General features: G+C 38.3%; 1 protein-coding gene across 13 annotated transcripts in view; it reads left to right on the top strand.

Annotated features, from left to right (window-relative positions):
* The window catches only part of SYNE1 (spectrin repeat containing nuclear envelope protein 1), a 427,871-nt gene that overhangs the window by 122,428 nt on the left and 285,939 nt on the right, over positions 1-19,504 (top strand). For all 13 annotated transcript variants that reach the window (XM_032485189.1, XM_032485193.1, XM_032485194.1 and 10 more), the window contains 9 exons: positions 373-510; positions 1,771-1,935; positions 8,589-8,701; positions 9,249-9,417; positions 14,572-14,668; positions 15,400-15,602; positions 17,371-17,535; positions 17,993-18,145; positions 19,119-19,262. In XM_032485189.1, coding sequence (XP_032341080.1) covers positions 373-510; positions 1,771-1,935; positions 8,589-8,701; positions 9,249-9,417; positions 14,572-14,668; positions 15,400-15,602; positions 17,371-17,535; positions 17,993-18,145; positions 19,119-19,262 — 1,347 coding nt within the window. The remainder of the gene's footprint in view (positions 1-372; positions 511-1,770; positions 1,936-8,588; positions 8,702-9,248; positions 9,418-14,571; positions 14,669-15,399; positions 15,603-17,370; positions 17,536-17,992; positions 18,146-19,118; positions 19,263-19,504) is intronic.

Raw genomic sequence — 19,504 nt, 5'->3', positions numbered from 1 at the left:
GATGAGCAGGGACTGGCATGTAGATTATTTCATGAGAAATGAGAAATCCTAGGCTTTTGTCCACTCTCTACTACTTGTCTTTACCAAGTCACCTCTGGGCTTTCTATGGTAATAATAGTGGGGCCTGTCCACGTTGTAGGGTGATGGAGAGTCAGAGGTCGTGTGCAGGAAGCACTTAGCATGGGGCCAGGCTCACCGCCAGGGCTTGAGGAAGCCCAGCTGCTTTTAATTTCATGGCTATCATTATTATTATCAACAACGTATATTCAACATTATCCAAATACAAAGGAATGTTATGTAGGAAATGTGGTTTCCTATGCTTTTGCTTTTTTTTGACTCTTTGCCATGTTGTTGCTGTTTTTCCTCTTTTAGTCATTTAAGCACTTCAGAGTTCAATATGAAATAAAAAGGAAACAGATTGAACATTTAATACAGCCGTTACATAGAGATGGCAAACTGTCACTCGACCAAGCATTGGTAAAGCAGTCCTGGGATAGAGTGTCCTCCAGGGTAAGTTCTCTGATCACTAACTTCATCAGGGTTTACATAATTTAGCCAAGAAGATTTTCTATCCTCTTTCTTCATGATGGTACATTGTATCAGGTCCTCCTGCCTCTGTCTGAGGTGCGAAGGTTGACCTGTGGGACAGTCTCGTCCCTCTTGTCAAGATCTCCTTCAGGTCAGTAGAAGCGCTCGTTTAACGACTGTTTCCCTGCTTTGCCTTCCCTACACGTGGTATCTCCATTGACCAGATGATACGTGAAATCCTGGAAGAGCATCCAAGCTACTTCTCACTTTACACAACTCGATTTGGGGTTGTTTAGAAGAGGTGACTCCCAGAGCATGAAGCCTTAACAGCTTCCCCAAATGCCATAACCAGATTTCATCAACAGTTAATACTCTTCCTATATTCACATTTATTTTTATCTTTTTAAATTTAAGCTTAGCTTATCTGATCATGAGCTTGAAGGAAAATTGCTCAGTAACTTTTGTAGGAATATTTTGCAAACTTAGAGACCAGGATTGCAAAACCTCTGAAACTTCCATCACTCGTGGGAATATTTGCCTGTACTTACCCTATTTTCTTCATTTCTATAATCTAGTTTTTTTTTTCCCCCATTAAACTCTATCAAAGAATAGGTTAGATCCTGAGCACCTCAACCCATCCCACCAGGCATTCCGACAAGCCAGGAAATGGTGCTCAGGAACTGGATGAAGTGGAAGGAATGATGAGCTGTTTAGAGAATTATATTATAGAAAGAATCCTGAATACACATCTTCCTCCAGAGACGTCTAGACGAACCCTGATTTTTCTGGCCCTGTTCTCATCAGCCGGGAGGTTTTAAAGGCTACACATCAGCTGGTGTGTAATTGCTGCATCTTTGAGCATGTTGGCAAAAGCCGACCTGAAAGTCAGTGGGCGCTTTGTGCTATTCCTATAAAAATAAAATCGCCTAATCTCCCAATAATATCCTTCCACGTCTAAGATGTATTTTAAGTTTCCTCAAGATTTGCTTGTAACTGCAGTTTCCTCACCATTTAATTGAGTAACTTTGAGTTAATTTAATACATATCATCAAGAAAATATGTGTTCTGAATTCGATGCTTTGAGAAGTGAGGACACACATATTTTCTTATTTGATATTTATTTATTAAATTAACCCAAAATTATTAATTTAAAGTGCTTTGTAGGCTTTAAAATCATTTGGGGGAATTGCAGGACTTGTCTTCCGTACTAAGATCTTCTGTCCTTCTGCTTTTGTATTTCAGCTCTTTGATTGGCATATTCAGCTTGATAAGTCTCTTCCTGCCCCTCTGGGCACCATCGGGGCCTGGTTATACAGAGCAGAGGTGGCCCTGCGAGAGGAAATAACCATTCAGCAGGTTCACGAGGAAACGGCCAACACAATACAGCGGAAGCGTGAGCAGCACAAGGTAAACATTCTGGTCGGAAAACGTTCCAGCATAACAGTTCTAGTGTTTTCGAATCAGGCTCATTTGACCATCGCTCAACAAGCCAAAGGCTGAGACTCAGAGGTTTGCAGCAGAGAAAAGGGAGTCGGGAGATGGGAGGACGAATCCCAGACCCACTTCCCTGAAGGTGAGGGGTTCTCAGTATTTATGGGATGTAGCCGAGGCATGAGGACCCTGGGGAAAGGTAACTGGAGACAAGAAAAAGACGAAGTTATCCCCATTCTGCACAGATGCAGCTAAGCTACATGCTTCTTCATGAGATGCATGTTCAGAAAATGGTGCCATTAGCATGATCGGAGGGTGGCGGTTTTGGCCCTCCGAAGTCAAACGGTCACCAAGCGGGCAGTCTTGCAACCCGAGGCGGAGGATCGGTGGTGGTAGCCAGTCTTAACCGGCTAGGGTTCAAACTGGACACAGCTGACTCCAAGTTCCTGAACTTCCACTTGGGCCAGCATCTTATTATTTAGACTGCGTGATGCTTGGAGGACCTGAAAGGTTTTATTAAAGCGAGCCTCATCGGTGAAGACAGGATAGTTTATTACTTATTGTGGCTAACTGATAACTAGTTAGCCATTAATAAATACTTTTATTTCCCTGATATGGCCTGGAACTTGCACTGATGCCGGCCTCCCAGGCCTCCGTTCATGCTGGTTCAGAGATGTCACACCTTCTTAGAGGTTCTCTGATTTGCACTTTCCCCTCCTATAAAATGTTTATGACAAGTTCAGTAGATGCATCTCCTGAGGTGTGGTCCAGTATCTCTGTGACATTTTTCATCTGCAGTTACCTTTGTTATTTCCGTTGCTATGTGTTATCTTTGAAAAGATAAGGTAACAGGCAGTGTGCATTTTCATAATAACGTGTTTGGCTGTTGGCTCTGGACCTCATTCCTGCCTCCATTCTCAAAGGAAGGCAAGCCAAGGCACCAGGTTCTTCTGTCCTGGGGCTACTGGAGTGGGGGTCGGGGTCGGGGTGAGGGTGGGAAGGGTTAGTAGAGGCCTTAGCCAGTGGTGGGATTAGGCCTTGATCTCTTAGTCATTTGTGACTTTATTTGGCTTTGTTGCATGGCTTGTGCTTAGCGTAAGTTCTAATATTCTTCCTCTTTATTTTGCGATGGCGCAGTCCTGACAAAAAATGCTGTCTTTCATTAACATCGCAGTCACGCAACCATGCATTTTGTGCAGCTGAATTGGTGTTCCTCACTCACTGGGTCGTGGTGGGGGTTAACTGTATATGTGGAAAACAAGCTGACAACCAGGTGTCACTTTGTCCTAGTCTCCTGGTTAAGCATAACCCTGGGTAAAGCCAGCTCTGCCGAATTTTTGCCCACACACGTGCAGATGACTGTGGTTGGAGGAAAACACACCCCCAGGCATGGTGACTAACCCAAGGGGGCCCTGAATGCTCCCTGGCGCTCCAGAGGTGTTTCTGGACTCGATTCCCTCTGCCTTTCTGGGGCAACTATTTTATACCTTGTCTCAAACCTTCCACGCCTCCTCCCTCGTCCTTACTCTCAGCTGATGACACTGCTTCCTATTTCTCTGAGAAAAATAGAAGCAATCAAAAAAGAATTTCCGCAAGCTCCCACAACCACATCAACCCACCTACATGCATCTGTGCCCGAATACTCTGTCTCCTCTTCTGTTACTATGGATGGGCCATCTGTGCTCCAAGCGAAGGCCAGCCCCTCCACATGTGCCCTAGATCCTGTCCTCCTGGCTCTTTCCCAAGAGATAATTCCTGTAGTCCTTCCCTTTTTAATTTCTTTTCTCTCTCTGTCTCTGCTGAATTCTTCCCACCCACATAGAATGTACTGTTATTATTCTCATCTTAAAAATGTCTCTCTCTTAACGCTACTTACCCTTCCAGCTACTGTCCATTTTTTTTTCATCCTTTTTTCAGTGAAGCTCTTTGAAAGAATTGTCTAAGATCTCATTTTGGTTTCCTACTTCTCTTCTCCCACTCTTTCTAGAACCCATTCCAGTCAAGTTTTCCCCTGTCATGCTATCCATGTCATGTTCGTGAGGGTTCTTTTCATTCCTCACTCAATGGACAGTTCTCCCCCGCACTTTACCTTACTTATCAGAAGGATTTTAGATAATTACTCCTTCATTTTTGAAATTCTTTCTTTATTTCATTTCCTAATTTTCTTTCCCCTTCCCTGGATTTGCCTTTCTAGTCTTTCCAGTTAGATGACATTTGGTCCTTATCCAAAATGTCCATGAGCATATTTGGTCCAGGCCAAATGGTTTTGGACAAGACCAAATATTAATGACCTTTTGGCGTGGACCAAATGTCTCCATGGACATTTTGGACAGGACCAAGGGTCTTTCCAACTCTTTCAACAAATATTTACTGAGCTTTTTCTATGTGCAAAGTGGTGCTCTAGGTCTTTGTGACACCCCCATGAGCAAAACAGGAAAACTCCCTACCCTAATGTAACTTGCCTTCTCATGCAGGAGGCAGTTATGAAATAACGGACATAATAAATAAATATATTTTTGATTAGAAGGTGAAAGGACAGGAAGTATTAGGTGGTGCTGCAGTTCGAAGTAGGGTAGTCAGTAAAACACTGCTGAAAAGATGCCACCAAACGTGCACGTGCATTCCCACCTGAAGGCCGTTGCCCTTGCCATCCTTCTGGAATGTTCTTGTCCATTAGCCTGAAACATTCTCCCACTGATATTCCCATTACATTCTTCCTCATCTTCTTTGGGCCTTTACTAAAAAGTCACCTTTTAGTCAATCCTTTCTTGACCACTCCTTTGAAAGAACAAACTCCCTTTCCCCTTCCCTGTTCAGTTTTTCTCTTTAGCGTTTATCTTTATCCCAGCGACTAATTTAATTATGTATCTGATTTATGCTTCATTTGCTGCACGGTAATGTCAGCTCCATAAGGGCAAGGATTATTGTTTGTTTTTTTACCCTTCTATACCCACCCTCTAAAAATGATTTTAGAAATATTCAGGCTTTCACAATTTTAATAGGATCAGTAATGCTAATCATGCCTTATGAGAATTTGTTCCTTTGACTAAGATTTCAAAATTATTGTCATAAAATTATTTGAAATGTTCATCTATATTTCTTTGGTAATCTTTTCTGTGCCTATGGTTAAGCCTCTATTTTCCCCCAATATCATTTCTTTGCACTTTTTCACTTTCTTTAGTTGCACTCTGGCATGGTTGATTTTCTCTGTCCTATCCTAACCATCTTTTCCCATCTATTTTCTTATCAAAGGAATGACAGGACCACTTTTAACAGCATCACTCTGGCTGCTGCGTGAGGATAGTGACTTCTCTTCTGGAATCTATTGTGCTTGATATCAGTGCATTCACACCAGCTTTCTTCATTAGTATTTGTCTGACATGTTTTCCGTTTTATTAATTTCAACCTAACCGTGTTCGTAATGTTTAGGTGTATCTCTTCTAGAAAGCCAATGGTTCTATTTTATTTGTTTGTCTGATCTGACAGTGTCCACCTTTTGATGAGTGAATAGATACTCCACTCACATTTATGTATAATCAGTGATATACTTGAATTTATTTCTACCATTTGACTCTTTCCCTTTTATTTGCTCTACTTTTTCTTTTTTTTTTTTCTACATTATTGCTGTTTACAAGTTGATTGAGAGGGTTTTGTTTGTTTATTCACTTGCTTGATTTTCTTAGTCCATATTTTCCCTCGAATTTGTTTGAAGTTATAACCTCTAGTTGTATATTGTGATTGCCCTTGAAATTATACCGTAGGTACTTAACACAACTGAAAGTGAATCAGTGTCTTGTCCTCCTGTTAATCAGGGTAAGGAATTAAGAACACTAACCAGATTGTGCTCTTCCCAGCATGGAAACTGTTGTCAAGTATTAAATTACTTACATTTTTCTAACCGTACATTTGTTGTTTCTGCTGATTCTCGCTCATGATCGCTTGTCTCCTGTGCTTGGGGATCCTTGCTTCCCTCTGTTTGTATCTGCATTGCTGTCCACCAGGCCCCCATCGGCCCTTTTGGGGGGTTCTGGCTAAATGTTGGGGTCTCAGTTTCAGTGTTTCTCACCTTATTCAAGTTTCAAGATTCTGTCTCCTGCAGCAGTGGTACAGATACTGGCCTGGGATAATCAGCTTTTTCACCTTGTTTTAGCTCACAGGTCTATGATCTGGTTTTAGATCATATTTTACGGAGAGTGGGAGACCTCAAAGATGTCACTTACTTCCTGTGAGCCCACCAGTGAGTTAAAGTCTTAGGATATGCTCAGCGTCTAACTGTTTTATTATGAGACAACCTTTCAGAGGACCCAGTGCCATCACACCAGCTGTAGTTCCCTTGTCATATGCTTGAAAATGTTTTTGTTTGTTTTGATTTCCTGTCAGGATTTTTTTCAATTAACCACATACGGAAAACTACAATAGGGAAAGCTTCTTGCAAGGCAGCTGGACATTTGTGTATTCCAGTATAGTCACAGACCACTCCCCCCATACAGTAACTTATAGTCACATGTAGCAGATCAGAGTTGGGAGTGGTGGTGGCTCTAAATTTACCCTGAAGTCATTTGGGGGAGTCTCAGCCAAGATATAAACCATAGAAACGTGTCTGAATGTTAAGAAGGCGGCACACAGTGACTAGCATACTCACCGTCAGTAGCTGCTCTGGGGCAGTCCTCTGGCCTCTGTGATGAGTTCTTGGATGCACATAGCGCCCCCTCTCTGGGAACAGGGGACTTGTGAATATCCGTGCAGCTACCTACAAACTCAGAGCAGGTCAAAATGTGATGATAGCAAATATATATCAAGATAGAAATAGTTTAGCCCCGTGTTTTTCTACAGTGAATAAATTAATGTCCCCCAAGTTAAAAGAAAATTAATTTCATTTATGTGAACAAACACATATGACATTAACATCTTAATTCGTGTACAAAAGCCTTTTATTTATTCCCTTCCATCAAGTGTCTCTCTTATGATTTAGGATTTTTTTTTTTTTGCTTCTATTTTCCTCAATTAATCTACTAAATCTTAGTGTGAGAGAAGCAATGTTCATTTTAATGTGTCATTCTGGTGGGCTGATGTGTCTTACTTTTCAGTGACAAACTGTTGGGTACTTATTCTGCTTTTGAGAAACAACCTTAGCTCTAGAAAACATGACTTGAATCTGTTAATGAACTCAGGATCTGCTTCTTGCTGCTCCAAAGCCACTACTCGAGAGACAATTGTTGGTAGAAAAGAAAAGCTTGCTTTATTCAGGAAGCCAGCAACCTGGGGATAAGGCAGACTCATGTCCAAACGCCATCTTCCCACTACCCATCAAGGGGCAAGAGCTTTTAAAGAGGAGTTTCGGGATGTATAGGCAGAGGAAGGGGGCTACATGCAGAAAAGCACAGTCAGCTCTTAAAATCATCTTGAAATTGGTCATGTGGTGGTCTGACCAGTGTCATCTTGATTGGTTAAGTACAGTTAATCTTTAGTTCTAGGGTCAGCTTGTTGCTATTTCCTTGAGGCCAGTTCTTGGAATTGTGCAAGTTGGAGCAGCTTATATCATGGCTACAGTCTGGTCATCACGTAGTTAACTTCTTTCACCTGGTGGGGGTTTGAGTCTCTGCAAAACAGCTCAAAGGGTATGGCTCAGAATATTATCTGTAGCCCTTGAGGAGGGACTGAAGGTCCTTTACTTTGCTTAGTGGCTAACCTGTTACTATTTTTTCTTCTTTGCCTGTTCTCCTTTGCTTCTGTATTTTCTCATTTCTGTGATTAAATTTATTCTCTGACTAAAGGTTTTCCAAAGACAAGACGCACGCAGAGGATGTGGGGGAGGGGGCTCTGTCCCGGGAAGGACCCAGAGCTTCCTGCTCCATTACGAATCTACTTTCACATCTCTCTTTCTTTGCTTCTCTGTGAGAGCTTGGCTAGGAGTTGTGAAGTATGTGTAAGTCTTTCTATAAATAAGTCTTTTGACAGTGAAAAACCCAGAAAACAAACAGATAAATTGTTAAAATTTCTGGCATTCTGTATAGTCCACAAAGAATATTAATAAACATCACATTTACATCCCGCCCCCCGATGTCCCTGGGACATTCCCTGTGCTTGTTTGAAATTTTCTAACCATAGAGGTATTTTCATAATATATTGTAATGCAGTTGACTTACTTTAGATGGCAAGCAAACATCACTTTATGGTAGCCTGCGTCCATTCAAAATAAAAATAGTCTAAATTTTTTTAACCATTAAAGGGTTAATCTAGTTGTGCTTAGTTTTAAGCTCTTAAAACCCTACATGTTCAAAAGCAGGGAAGGATACAAATACTAACAAATCATTGCTTCTAGCAGTAACTCTGTTTTCCTTTGGACCATGTGCCTTTAAAATGTCTGAATGCAGTGCTGTGCAAGTGTCATGTGTGTTTAAAAGATGCCATAATTATTAGCTACGGCTCTTAGCACAGGGCCTTATGGACAGGCACCCGGGCTCCTGTACAGGGTAAAAGCCTGTGATGGGCACCCAGCCGCACGTGGATGTGGCAGCTCTGTCGAATTGCTGAGTGCATTGACTCATCCGTGCAGGCTGCAAATTATGCTTTTAGCCTCCTGTGAACATGTTTCCTCATTTTTTTATTTTTTTAAAATTGTATCTTAGGATCTGCTTCAAAACACAGATGCCCACAAAAGAGCATTCCATGAAATCTACCGGACCAGGTCTGTTAACGGGATCCCAGTGCCAGCCGATCAATTAGAGGACCTGGCCGAGAGGTAAGAGAATGTCTGGTTTTAAATGAAGTGTCTGTAAAACGCTCGGTGGATGCTTTTTTTTTTTTTTTCCTCATTTCTTTCAATGGATTGATTTTTTTTTTTACAGAGACATTTACCTTTGGTATATAAAAATTGGGTTCCCATAACATATGCTAAGAATGCCGACCTTCTAATATGTTATTAGTTGAAAATAATAAACCTGCATGTACCCACAGCCTGCAAATCACAGAAATGGTTTCTTCAGAGGCTGTATTTTTATTCAGTACTGTGAGGAACATTATGTAATATTGCAAAAACAGCTTATAAAAGAAACAGATGAGAGATATCTTGGCAGGAGAAAGAACTAAATCAAAGACTTCAATCAGTCATATTTTGCTTTTAAACCCAGAGCTAGAATCAAATCAGATCTCCTGACAGTGACTGGTCAGCCAGAGTTTAGAAGACCTTGTGCCTGCATTTTATTTAATGCTGACATGTAACAGGTTAAGTAAGCCCCGTTCTGTTACTATTAGTTACCTTCTGTAAATTCTCGGTGTTTTGTTTCTAGGTTTCATTTTGTGTCCTCCACGTCAGAGCTACACTTAATGAAAATGGAATTTCTAGAATTAAAGTACCGTCTGCTCTCACTGCTGGTTCTTGCAGAGTCAAAGCTGAAGTCTTGGATCATCAAGTATGGGAGGAGAGACTCAGTAGAGCTGCTTCTGCAAAACTACATCGTAAGTCTCCCTGGTGCTCTGACGGAGAGATCAGAGAACCCCCAGATTTAGCATCTGATACCTACCAGTTTATTAGACGCTGTTAGTTTTATCTCGAATTTTAAAACATTAAGGTACCAGTGTGTTAAATGGGTTCGACGTTAAGTTTGTGAGCTTTTTGCGACACTGAAATATACACTTAGATTCTTTGGAGATAAAGGTTTTGCTGCATTAATCATATTGAACCATTGTGATTGGCTTTATTTTATTGCTTAAAAAAAAAGTTTTTGCATTGCATACCCACCACTGATTCTGAGCTCACCACTAAACCTGAGTTAAATTACTTAAGGATTATCTTCATGTTTCTAAAATCCAGTCATGGGTAATTTAAAACAATTCTCAATTGTTCACATGGGGACTATTTTTTTTTTTTTTAGATTAGGTCAAGCATGCCTTTTTTTAATGGTCATTCCCTGAGCTTCACTACTTCCTGCGTGCACCCAGGAAAAGCAAAATTTTGCCTGTGAATCTCTGTATCAATTTATTTTCCAAAGATTGTCTCATATTTGGGGCTATTGGTATAGAGAATCCTGTATTTACATAGAACAGTAGCTCTGAATTAGCAAAGGAAGTAGGTTGTTCTGTAACTAACAATGTCCATTTACAAGTAATCAGAGAATTATAATTATTACAGGCAGTTTATTCCTCTTAGTTAAACATGCCCCCCTCAGTTTATTAGCAACACAAATTTGCTTGCAAAATTAATATTAAAAGGGCATCTCAGTCCTGTAACTGTTCCATTTGTTTAATCACAAGTTCTAAATAATAAATTAATAAATTTAAAATATAAGCCCATTTCTAACCTGTTTCAGTGTCTCTGTAACTGGCATGACTGAGTATTTATTGAAACCTTATCTTTACTGAAGCATCCTAGAACCGTAATATATTTTAATTTTATTTTCTAAGTGCTAAATGAACAACATGCATTTGGAAAAAAAAAAGATTTAACAGGTTTCCAATAGGATGTTTCTCTAGATTTACTACAATTTTCTAGGAACTATTTGTCAAAAAATGTGAAATCTGTTACATGTTCCCTTATTCATTTTGCATGATCTTAGAAAGTAATGAGAAACCTAATCTTTTTAAGTTTAGGCAGTGGCATTAATTCTGCAAATACTAAATTCAGATATGCATTTATATTTTCAGGTTTAGTCATGTCAAGTGATACGAGTGAGCGCAGTGGGTAATTGTTCAGGATCCGTCTTTGTTCTAGCTATTTAAGGACAGCCAATTAGATTGAAACGCCTAATGGGGACTGTTCCACCAGGTTAATGTTCCAACACAAAGATGTTGATAATTCTCTTTGAACTTCTCAAATAAAGGATCTGTAAGTAGAGAATCATTATTAGTGATTAAAAAATCAGTACTTTCTGCCTATTTCATAAAGAGACTTCCACTGAGCTGCTAATTTTAAACTGTTTCCCAACGTAACTCTCCAAATTGTTTGTAAAATTGATCATTGCTCAACAAATATAGCAGATTTTAATGAACATTTCCTAATATTCTCATCCCTTGGTGAAATACCTATTTATCACCTGTGCTTCTATTCCCAAAAAGGGGTTGAATATATTTATTGTTTAATAGTTTTAGTAACTATGGGATATTGGTGTTTCCCATGTGCCAGGAGTTTTACATATGTTACCTTCTGTCTCAATGACAACCCCACAGGCTGGGTATTTTCACACTGTTTCACTGAGGAAACGGAGCCTTTGAACGCTCCAGGTGGCACAGTCAGTAAGAAGTGGAGTCTGGATTTGAATCCACATCTTTCTGAATCAAAAGCCCTCGAAGTACTGAACTTTACTCTCAAACACAATTGCCTGGGGAAAGTTTTTTGTTTTTCATTTTTTTTAAACTGAAAAGACCAAATTATCAAAATGATCACTTGTAGCTCCGTGAACTAAATAATGTCGTTCATACAAATATGAGTGCCATTTCATGCTGGTCTCTAGCTGACAGTATTTTATACTTCCCTACTAGGCTGCTAGTTACCATTGGTTCTGTTCCAGGCAGCATGGTGTTGGGGCAGGGTGGGGTAAGGTGGGGGGGGGGGTTATTGAAGCCTGGCCACCAGTCGCATAGAAATATGTCGAATCATGGCTCAGATACTCACTACCCACATGACCTTACAAATAATGTCTAGAAGACTTAATCTTTCCCAGATTTTTTAATAATAACAACAATAGAACAATAGGGATTTTTCTAAGAAACAATGACTGATACATACTGTTTTCTATTTCACACCCCAAGAGCTGCTCTCATTCTTTTGGAGTTTGCAGGAAAATCATTCTCTTTAGAACAGGCTATTTCAAAGTGCATGAAGACATTGAAATAAAATCACAAAATCAGTTTCTTAAATGCAATCCTTTCCTTGGTTTCTAAAAAAAAAAAAATATTATAATGAGCCATATGCTGCTACATCATCAAATAAGCAAAGTAATATTTGGGATGTAAGGGTTCCATAATTATCTCTTTCTTAGTTTGAGTTCTCAATTCAATCTTACTCATCTGCAAAAAAAGATACATTTTTTTAAGGGTTAGAGAATTAGAGAATGTGCTTCCTCCTTGCCACTTACAAGAAGAAGTGCTAAGTCCTCAAGGAATTCTTGGAAAAGACTTCCCAAATCCTTGCTGATTAATTTAGGCCACATGCTCCTGGTAAGAGATTGCAAACTGTAACGTCAATCAGAAGATAATTGGTTTGGTTCTTGCTGTCGGAATTGTTCTTGACATAACCATGTTAGTTAACTCGTGCTTCAGTTTTACAATGGAAGGAATAGGACAACATTTCATTCTTTCACATAAGAGAAAAGAAGAGCTCTTGGAAGTGTAGACTGTCTGAATGCAGCACCAGTCATGTGAACGTTTGTTCTATTATTTGTAATGACTTTATTAATGTAAATAGGCAGTTCTGATGAAATGACCTCTCAAAGTTGATTTTTTTAAATCTTAAATTGTCTGGTTTAGCCCCCTTTGAGTGAAATTGAGCTTTTTACTTATCATACCCATATTTATCTTTCAAAGTAGAAATTTAGTCTCTTCCACTAATACTTTAAATTTTGTAACATAAAGAGATATCTTATTTTTCTTGACATGCCACCAACTTTGAAAGTCCTTTGACCAACATGGCTTATTTGTTGAACTTGAAAGAAATAAAATAATCCTGTCCTTGTTATTTTAAATATACACTTGTGCTTATTTTTGCCTACTTCTGACTCTGTCTAGATAGCTCACAGCAGAAAGGAGATTTAGTGGTCCTCCTACAAAAGTGATTCTAATAGACAAATAATTTGTGTTACTAAATGGAATTACTCAGGACTCAGAAAAAAGGCAAAAATAAATGAAACAATTAAAAGTTAACAAGCAAGGTTTCTTCCTTCAAAAATTAATTACTGAGTTTTCCTCATAGGAAAGCTCAGAAATACTTAAATGAATTTCTACAACATTTATAATATTCTGAAGACATTCTTTCCCCCCACCGCCCCTCTGGACCAAAAATGAAGCTACAAATAACTCTTCTTTCTTGTTCATTTATAATGAATTTGTAAACCTCTCTAGCAAAAGAATAGGTAAATCCAGTAGAGACACTATTTTCCATTTCTTTGACACTTAGAACAATTGTTTTTCTCATTAGCTTCTTGAAATTTGTGTCCAAACTAAATAAAGACTATGTTTTAAAATTTTGCCAAATATATGTATCTCTCCAATTTCTTACAGTGTCTTGAACATGAAGTGTAATTTTCCATTTTTGATCAAATCATGGCCTGATAATTTGTTAAGTTATTCAAAATTTAAATTGTAGTAAATCATTCTTTCCCCAATTGGGGAGCAGGCAGAGGTTAAGGGAATGGGACATAAGGCTAAATAATGAATTAACCAGACCACTATAGACTTACTTTACTCTCATCCAAAAATAATAAAGTCTTTTAAGGTTATTGGATAAAGTACTTATCAGGGAACCCCTCATTCCAGGGAATCCATAGCTTTCTCTACTCATTATATCCTTAAAGAATAGTTAATATATAAGTAAATGCAAACATAAAATGATATGAAATGCATTACATATGTAATTTTTAATGTAATCTTGAAATACGATAAACATCTATCAGTAGAATCTAGGGACGTCTAGAAATTGCTGTATGAATAGTTTTGCATCTGCACACAAGCATTTTGCATCTCCGCATTAAGCATTCATCAGCATACTATTCAGGACTTCAGCTGGTTTTTGAAGGCTAATTTTGCGTTTTATACCAGTGGCACTTACCAAGTATTTTCTTGAGTTCAAATCATAGGAACTAATTATGCTGTTAAAAGAAATTAAGGAGTCTTTGGTAATATGCCGTTACCTATAATTGCATTAATTTTCCACTTTAGAGAAATGGGAAAATTTTTTGAAACAAAAAATTATTTCATATTGCCTGAAGTTAACAATTATAAAATTTACCTGAGGATTTTTTTGGTCTCTTCTCAATTTTATAGCATCCATTTGCTTATAGTAACTGTTACATATGTAAATTGCATACAGACACAGATATAGACATGTCTTATCTTTAGGTTTTCTACTCGGTAATAGAAATATGAGTGCGTGGATAACATGGATGGAATGTATGATTGTTTAGCATTTTTCTACTTGTAAACATTTTTGCATTTACTTTTTACTTTAAGAAAGTGTTCATGCATTGTGCCATTTATTTATAACCTGAAATTCCTCAGAGCCATCATTCACCAGACTACTGTTCAAAGAGCAACAGAATCCCACAGCTAAAACACAGTGGGAAACTTTAAAATGTTCTTCCAAATTTAGTGCTTTCTAAAAGTTAAAGCCAGGTTCTCCGGAGAAACTTCTGTCTCTTTTATAAACAAACCCTTGGGTGGAGAAGATATATAAATAATACTTCCTCAGTCTGGGGGTGAAATAGAATTAAAAGTGTGGAATTAAGTTATATCCTCAGAATAATCAGTTTACTTACGGCTGTTGAATTAATTTGATATTTTTAAGAGGAGTGAGTTTGGTAAATTTGGGTAACATAGCCACATACCTATACTGAAAATTGACTTTGGCATTGCTATGCAAGCCAGTGTTGGTTATCGTCTAACCATTCCTTGTTTTTCTAGTCTTTCATAGAAAACAGCAAGTTCTTTGAACAATATGAAGTGACATACCAGATCTTGAAACAGACAGCCGAGATGTATGTCAAAGCCGATGGCTCAGGTAAAACACCAGACAGAGCTGGTTGCAGCATTGAATACAGTAGAATTTAGAACCTACAGGTTTCTGTATGATCAAATCGGGTTTTTTTTCTCTCTACAAAATCTCCTTGTGACCATACCATTGGCCTGGGCGGCACATGTTGTATTCAGTCCACTTGACTTTGTGCAGTGCCTGACCTGCATGATCGTTCTCCTCTGTGTGTGTGGGTGGGTGGGTGTGTTCGTGTCTGTATGCCTAGTCTTCTAAAAGAGGGGAAAAGAAGCATTCATTTTCTAAATTGTCATTTTCAAACCTATTTTGAATTCTGAGGAATAAAGGTTAGAAATGACTAGCTTGAGTATTATAATAAGGTAAATGAAAACTTAAGTTAGTGTAAGTAAAATACGTTTGTTTCAGTTTGGAGATATGTCTGTCATATGTGCTGAAGATGAACTATAGCATTTGTGATTGATGCTAAGTATGTGTCTGTTTGAGTGCACATGAAATGCAAAAAATGTCATATTTCATCCCATTTATCAGGAAGTTTAGCTGTATCATCCTTAATCTTTATAAGAAACCTGTGGATAAGATATAACATATTCCCAACATTGGCTGAATGTAATTCTAACATTATATCTATTACATTTATATAATCTAGAGAATTATAAATGCACACCAGCAGATAGACTCTAGAAAAAAGGTTTGGTGTATTTAAAATGTAAAATAAGGATTATAATTGGTTCGTGTTTTAGTGGAGGAAGCTGAGAATGTGATGAAATTCATGAATGAAACCACTGCTCAGTGGAGGAACCTCTCAGTAGAAGTCAGGAGTGTGCGGAGCATGCTGGAAGAAGTCATTGCTAACTGGGACCGATACGGCAATACTGTGGCTAGTCTTCAGGCTTGGCTGGAGGATGCTGAGAAAATGCTAAATCAGTCAGAACATGCCAAGAAGGTAAGACTGCTTCTTACAAAAGGAAATTAGCACAGGTGGATTTAGAAATAAGAAACTCTCACAGCCAGGTTCTCTAGGGAGGGTTATAGATTTGCAAATATGTCACAAAAAATCCTGACTTTGCCTGAAAAGCTGTATTTTCAGGTTAGTAAATTATTTTAGACCAAGAAATATACTGCTTTATAAAAGTTATGTTAAAACAGTGCCTGACTTTTGCATTCAGAAGAGCAGTAACTGATGGAGTGGCAGCCAAGCCCCATGCGCAACAGAGGGCGCTATACACACAGGAAGGTCTGTACTTGAAGGGGCACGTCCAGGGCACATCCTCTGAATTTCCTAATTTAAGAGAGGATGAAAACAACTTTAGCTAACGTAGTACTCAACCTGTGTGCTGGCGCACAGCAGCTCAACAAATAGGTCACCACGTTTTTATCTATTTCTATTTTTTTTTTTTAATTTTTATCAACTCCTATTTAAGGGTCTTATTCTGGATAGGAGTGATTTATTTTCCTCCGGTTACAGATGTCTATGTTTTTGAAAGAGTTACTGTTTTACTTTAATATCACTTACATTAAAATATCCCATGGAATGGACTGCTTTCCCTATATATACTTCTTAACGGGAGCCTGACATTTTCCCAGGGAAAAACAACTTACATGTAAAAGATATTAAAAGACCAGATTCCCACTGAGAAGTAGAACTTACATTAGAATTCCTGCTTGTCATACAAGACTAGTTCTTCTGTTATTTTGTTATACAAATAGATGTATAATTTTATGTTTTTCCATTCTGTATTTCATATAGATTAAATATTCTCATGTAGCTGAGCAACTTTAACCCATACAGATTTTTGCTTTTCTAGTTAGACTGGCAGTGCCCTGGTAGATGGCAGATGTGTTCATTTCATCCAGGGGACTGTAACCACCAGAAACAGAAGTGTCCTCGTTGATTTATGCAGGAAGCCCTCCCACACATGGCTTATGACTGAATTATCTTTGGCATCCTTGGTTTTTACTGTGGTGTATATGTGTATGTATGTGCATGCACACATGCATTTAACTCGAAATCAGGTGGCTGCTGTTTCATTGCCAAGAGTGTAAATAAGAAAGGATTCCATTGTATTAAGTATTCTTGGCTGAGATTTTTAATTTTTAAAAATTTTCCTTCAGTGGTGTATCTCCATGATTTGGGGGTTGGTAATTAGGTTTATTTATTTGTTTTTAGAGGAGGTACTGGGGATTGAACCCAGGACCTCATGCGTGCTAAGCATGTGCCATGCTACTTGAGCTATCCCCTCTCCCCTCCATGATTGTTAATTATTTTCATGTGCTATATTCAGATTTTAAAATCAAAAGTAACAGGTCAAAAGTATGTTTAAAATTTTTTAAGAAAGCTATGTATTTCCCAAAAGTATTTTGTGTTGTATGTGACTCTCACTAGCCTGAAGACTGTGTACAAGTCCCTGACACTCAATAGACATTCAGCTCTTTCGTCTGTAAAACAGGAAGAACAGAAAATGGTCATGGTGTTTTGCTTTGTCTTCAGCAAACGCTGTGGCATGGATGTTCTTCTGAAAAGACACTCAGTTGTTCTAGTTCACATCTTTGAATTTCTTTATCACAGAATTGCATTTGGAAAGAGATTAGGATTTACCTTAAAATTTGCACAAGTTTTAGAACAAAGCTATTTCTCTTAGTCTGGTTACTTTCATATAATTTATTAACCTGGGGATTATGGCTTACAATAGTGTACATTATTTATTGTTTAGGATTTTTTTCGAAATTTGCCTCATTGGATACAGCAGCACGCCGCCATGAACGATGCTGGCAATTTTCTGATTGAGACATGTGACGAGATGGTTTCCCGCGATCTTAAACAGCAGTTACTGCTGCTAAACGGGCGGTGGAGGGAGTTGTTTATGGAAGTCAAGCAAGTATGTTTTTCAAATCTATATGCCTAGAACATGCATGTGTCATAAATGTTGTGATAAACAGTCTGGTTAGAGACTATTCCATTGTTATGGCATGGGCTTATTAAGGTAGAGTACAGCTGTGTTTAGAACTGTTAGGTTTATATTTGGTCCTTTAGTCTTTCCCATTTATAATGGAACATGACAGAAATGTATAGTTTGACTAAGGATTATATTGACATATGGGCCTGACTTATGGAATGATTCATGCTTCAAGTCGTAATTCTTCGCTTCTACGCCAGTTCCTTTATTCTTTTCACAGTAATTGGACTAACTTCAAGTGTATCTAAAATTAGATCAGGAATTAAAGTCTTGCTTACCAACTCACAATGCCAGAGAGTACAAAGAAGTGAAGGTTGCAGGCTCCCCGAGTCCTGGCTGAATGATTTTCTGTGTTGCCCCCGCTCCCCGTTCTTAACAGTATGCCCGAGCCGACGAGATGGACAGAATGAAGAAGGAGTACACAGATTGTGTTACTGCCCTGTCTGACTTTGCAACTGAAGCCCACAGGAAACTCTCTGAGCCACTGGAAGTCTCTTTTATTAACGTGAAGTTATTAGTTCAAGACTTGGAGGTGAGCTGGTTTTCTGGAACACAAAAGTGGAAAGCCCATTCTATTATAAAAAGGAAGATCCGTGAAGTTACTCAGGTCACTGCAAAAGCTGTTTCTGTGTCTCCTTGACATCATTTTGACATGTGTGCACTTCCTGACTTGCACCTCTCATAAGAAAATCTATTTGAATTGTTTAAAGATGTGTTTTTACCATAGAGTAACTTCAAAACAGTCTTTTGATTCAGAGATTTTTTTTCTTCTCTACAACCAAACGATAAAGTACTAGGGGAAAACAGATATCTGTTTATAACACCTCTACATAAATGCCCCTGACGGTAAAGGATTTACTAAGTGAATCATGCTATTTATATACTTTAACGCCCTGCAGCTCTCAAAAAAATGAAGTAGCAGAAGAATATTGAATGATATGGAAATTCTTTCTAATATGTTATTAAGTAGAACAAGCAAAAAGTAGTATCATCCCTTTTTTTGTAAAAATACAAAATGAAAGTGAACATACACAGGGAAAAATATTAATGATGTAATGGTGAAATGTTGGCTCTGGTGTAAGAAGACTGCATTAAATTTTCTTTAACTTATTATCTCTAATTTATAAATTTCTCCAATTATGATATGCTGCCTTTTTTAAGAAAACGGAAGTTGTTTAACTTTTAAAATGGGAGGAATTGCCCCAAATTTGCCTGATACAATGTTCACATACTACATTATCATACATACGTCAAAAATGTAAAGATTACTTCAGCTTATCTTTATGTTAACTTAAGGATTTATGGTTACACATGTATTTCTATGGCATCACTAATCTATAATATATTAATAGTGAAGGAAAGCGAAAGCTAGAATCTCCAAAAGTTGATTATGAATATAGAGTTTTATTCCGTGCATGTTGATGTGTGTCCAGCCTTCTGTAGAATCTTGAAATTAAGAGAAAATGTATCATGTGGTAACATAGCTGTTTCAATGATTCATGTAGGATATTGAGCAGAGGGTGCCTGTGATGGACGCTCAGTATAAGATAATTACAAAGACAGCACATCTCATTACCAAAGAGAGCTCCCAAGAAGAAGCGAACGAAATGTTTGCAACCATGTCCAGGCTCAGAGAGCAGCTAAGCAAGGTGGGAAGACACTTTAAAGCATGACACTCTGTGCGGGGCCAGCACGGCCGTCAGCTTGCCTGACCCCTCCTCTGTCACTGGGGCAAATCATTTCCGTGTTAACAGGTCGTGTTTTTATGTCTCATGGGGATTCTTGATCTAGTAACTTTGTCATGAGTTTTAAAAATGAAACTATGGAGCTGATACCAAGCGTTACCTCTGTTAATTTAAAACTATCAATGGCTGTATGTTTGTAGATAGGC

The sequence above is a fragment of the Camelus ferus genome, chromosome 8 (assembly GCF_009834535.1).
Source record: "Camelus ferus isolate YT-003-E chromosome 8, BCGSAC_Cfer_1.0, whole genome shotgun sequence".
Classification (NCBI taxonomy): domain Eukaryota; kingdom Metazoa; phylum Chordata; class Mammalia; order Artiodactyla; family Camelidae; genus Camelus; species Camelus ferus.
The sequence above is the reverse complement of the archived record's forward strand: the minus strand, read 5'-3'. Positions and strand labels throughout refer to the sequence as shown.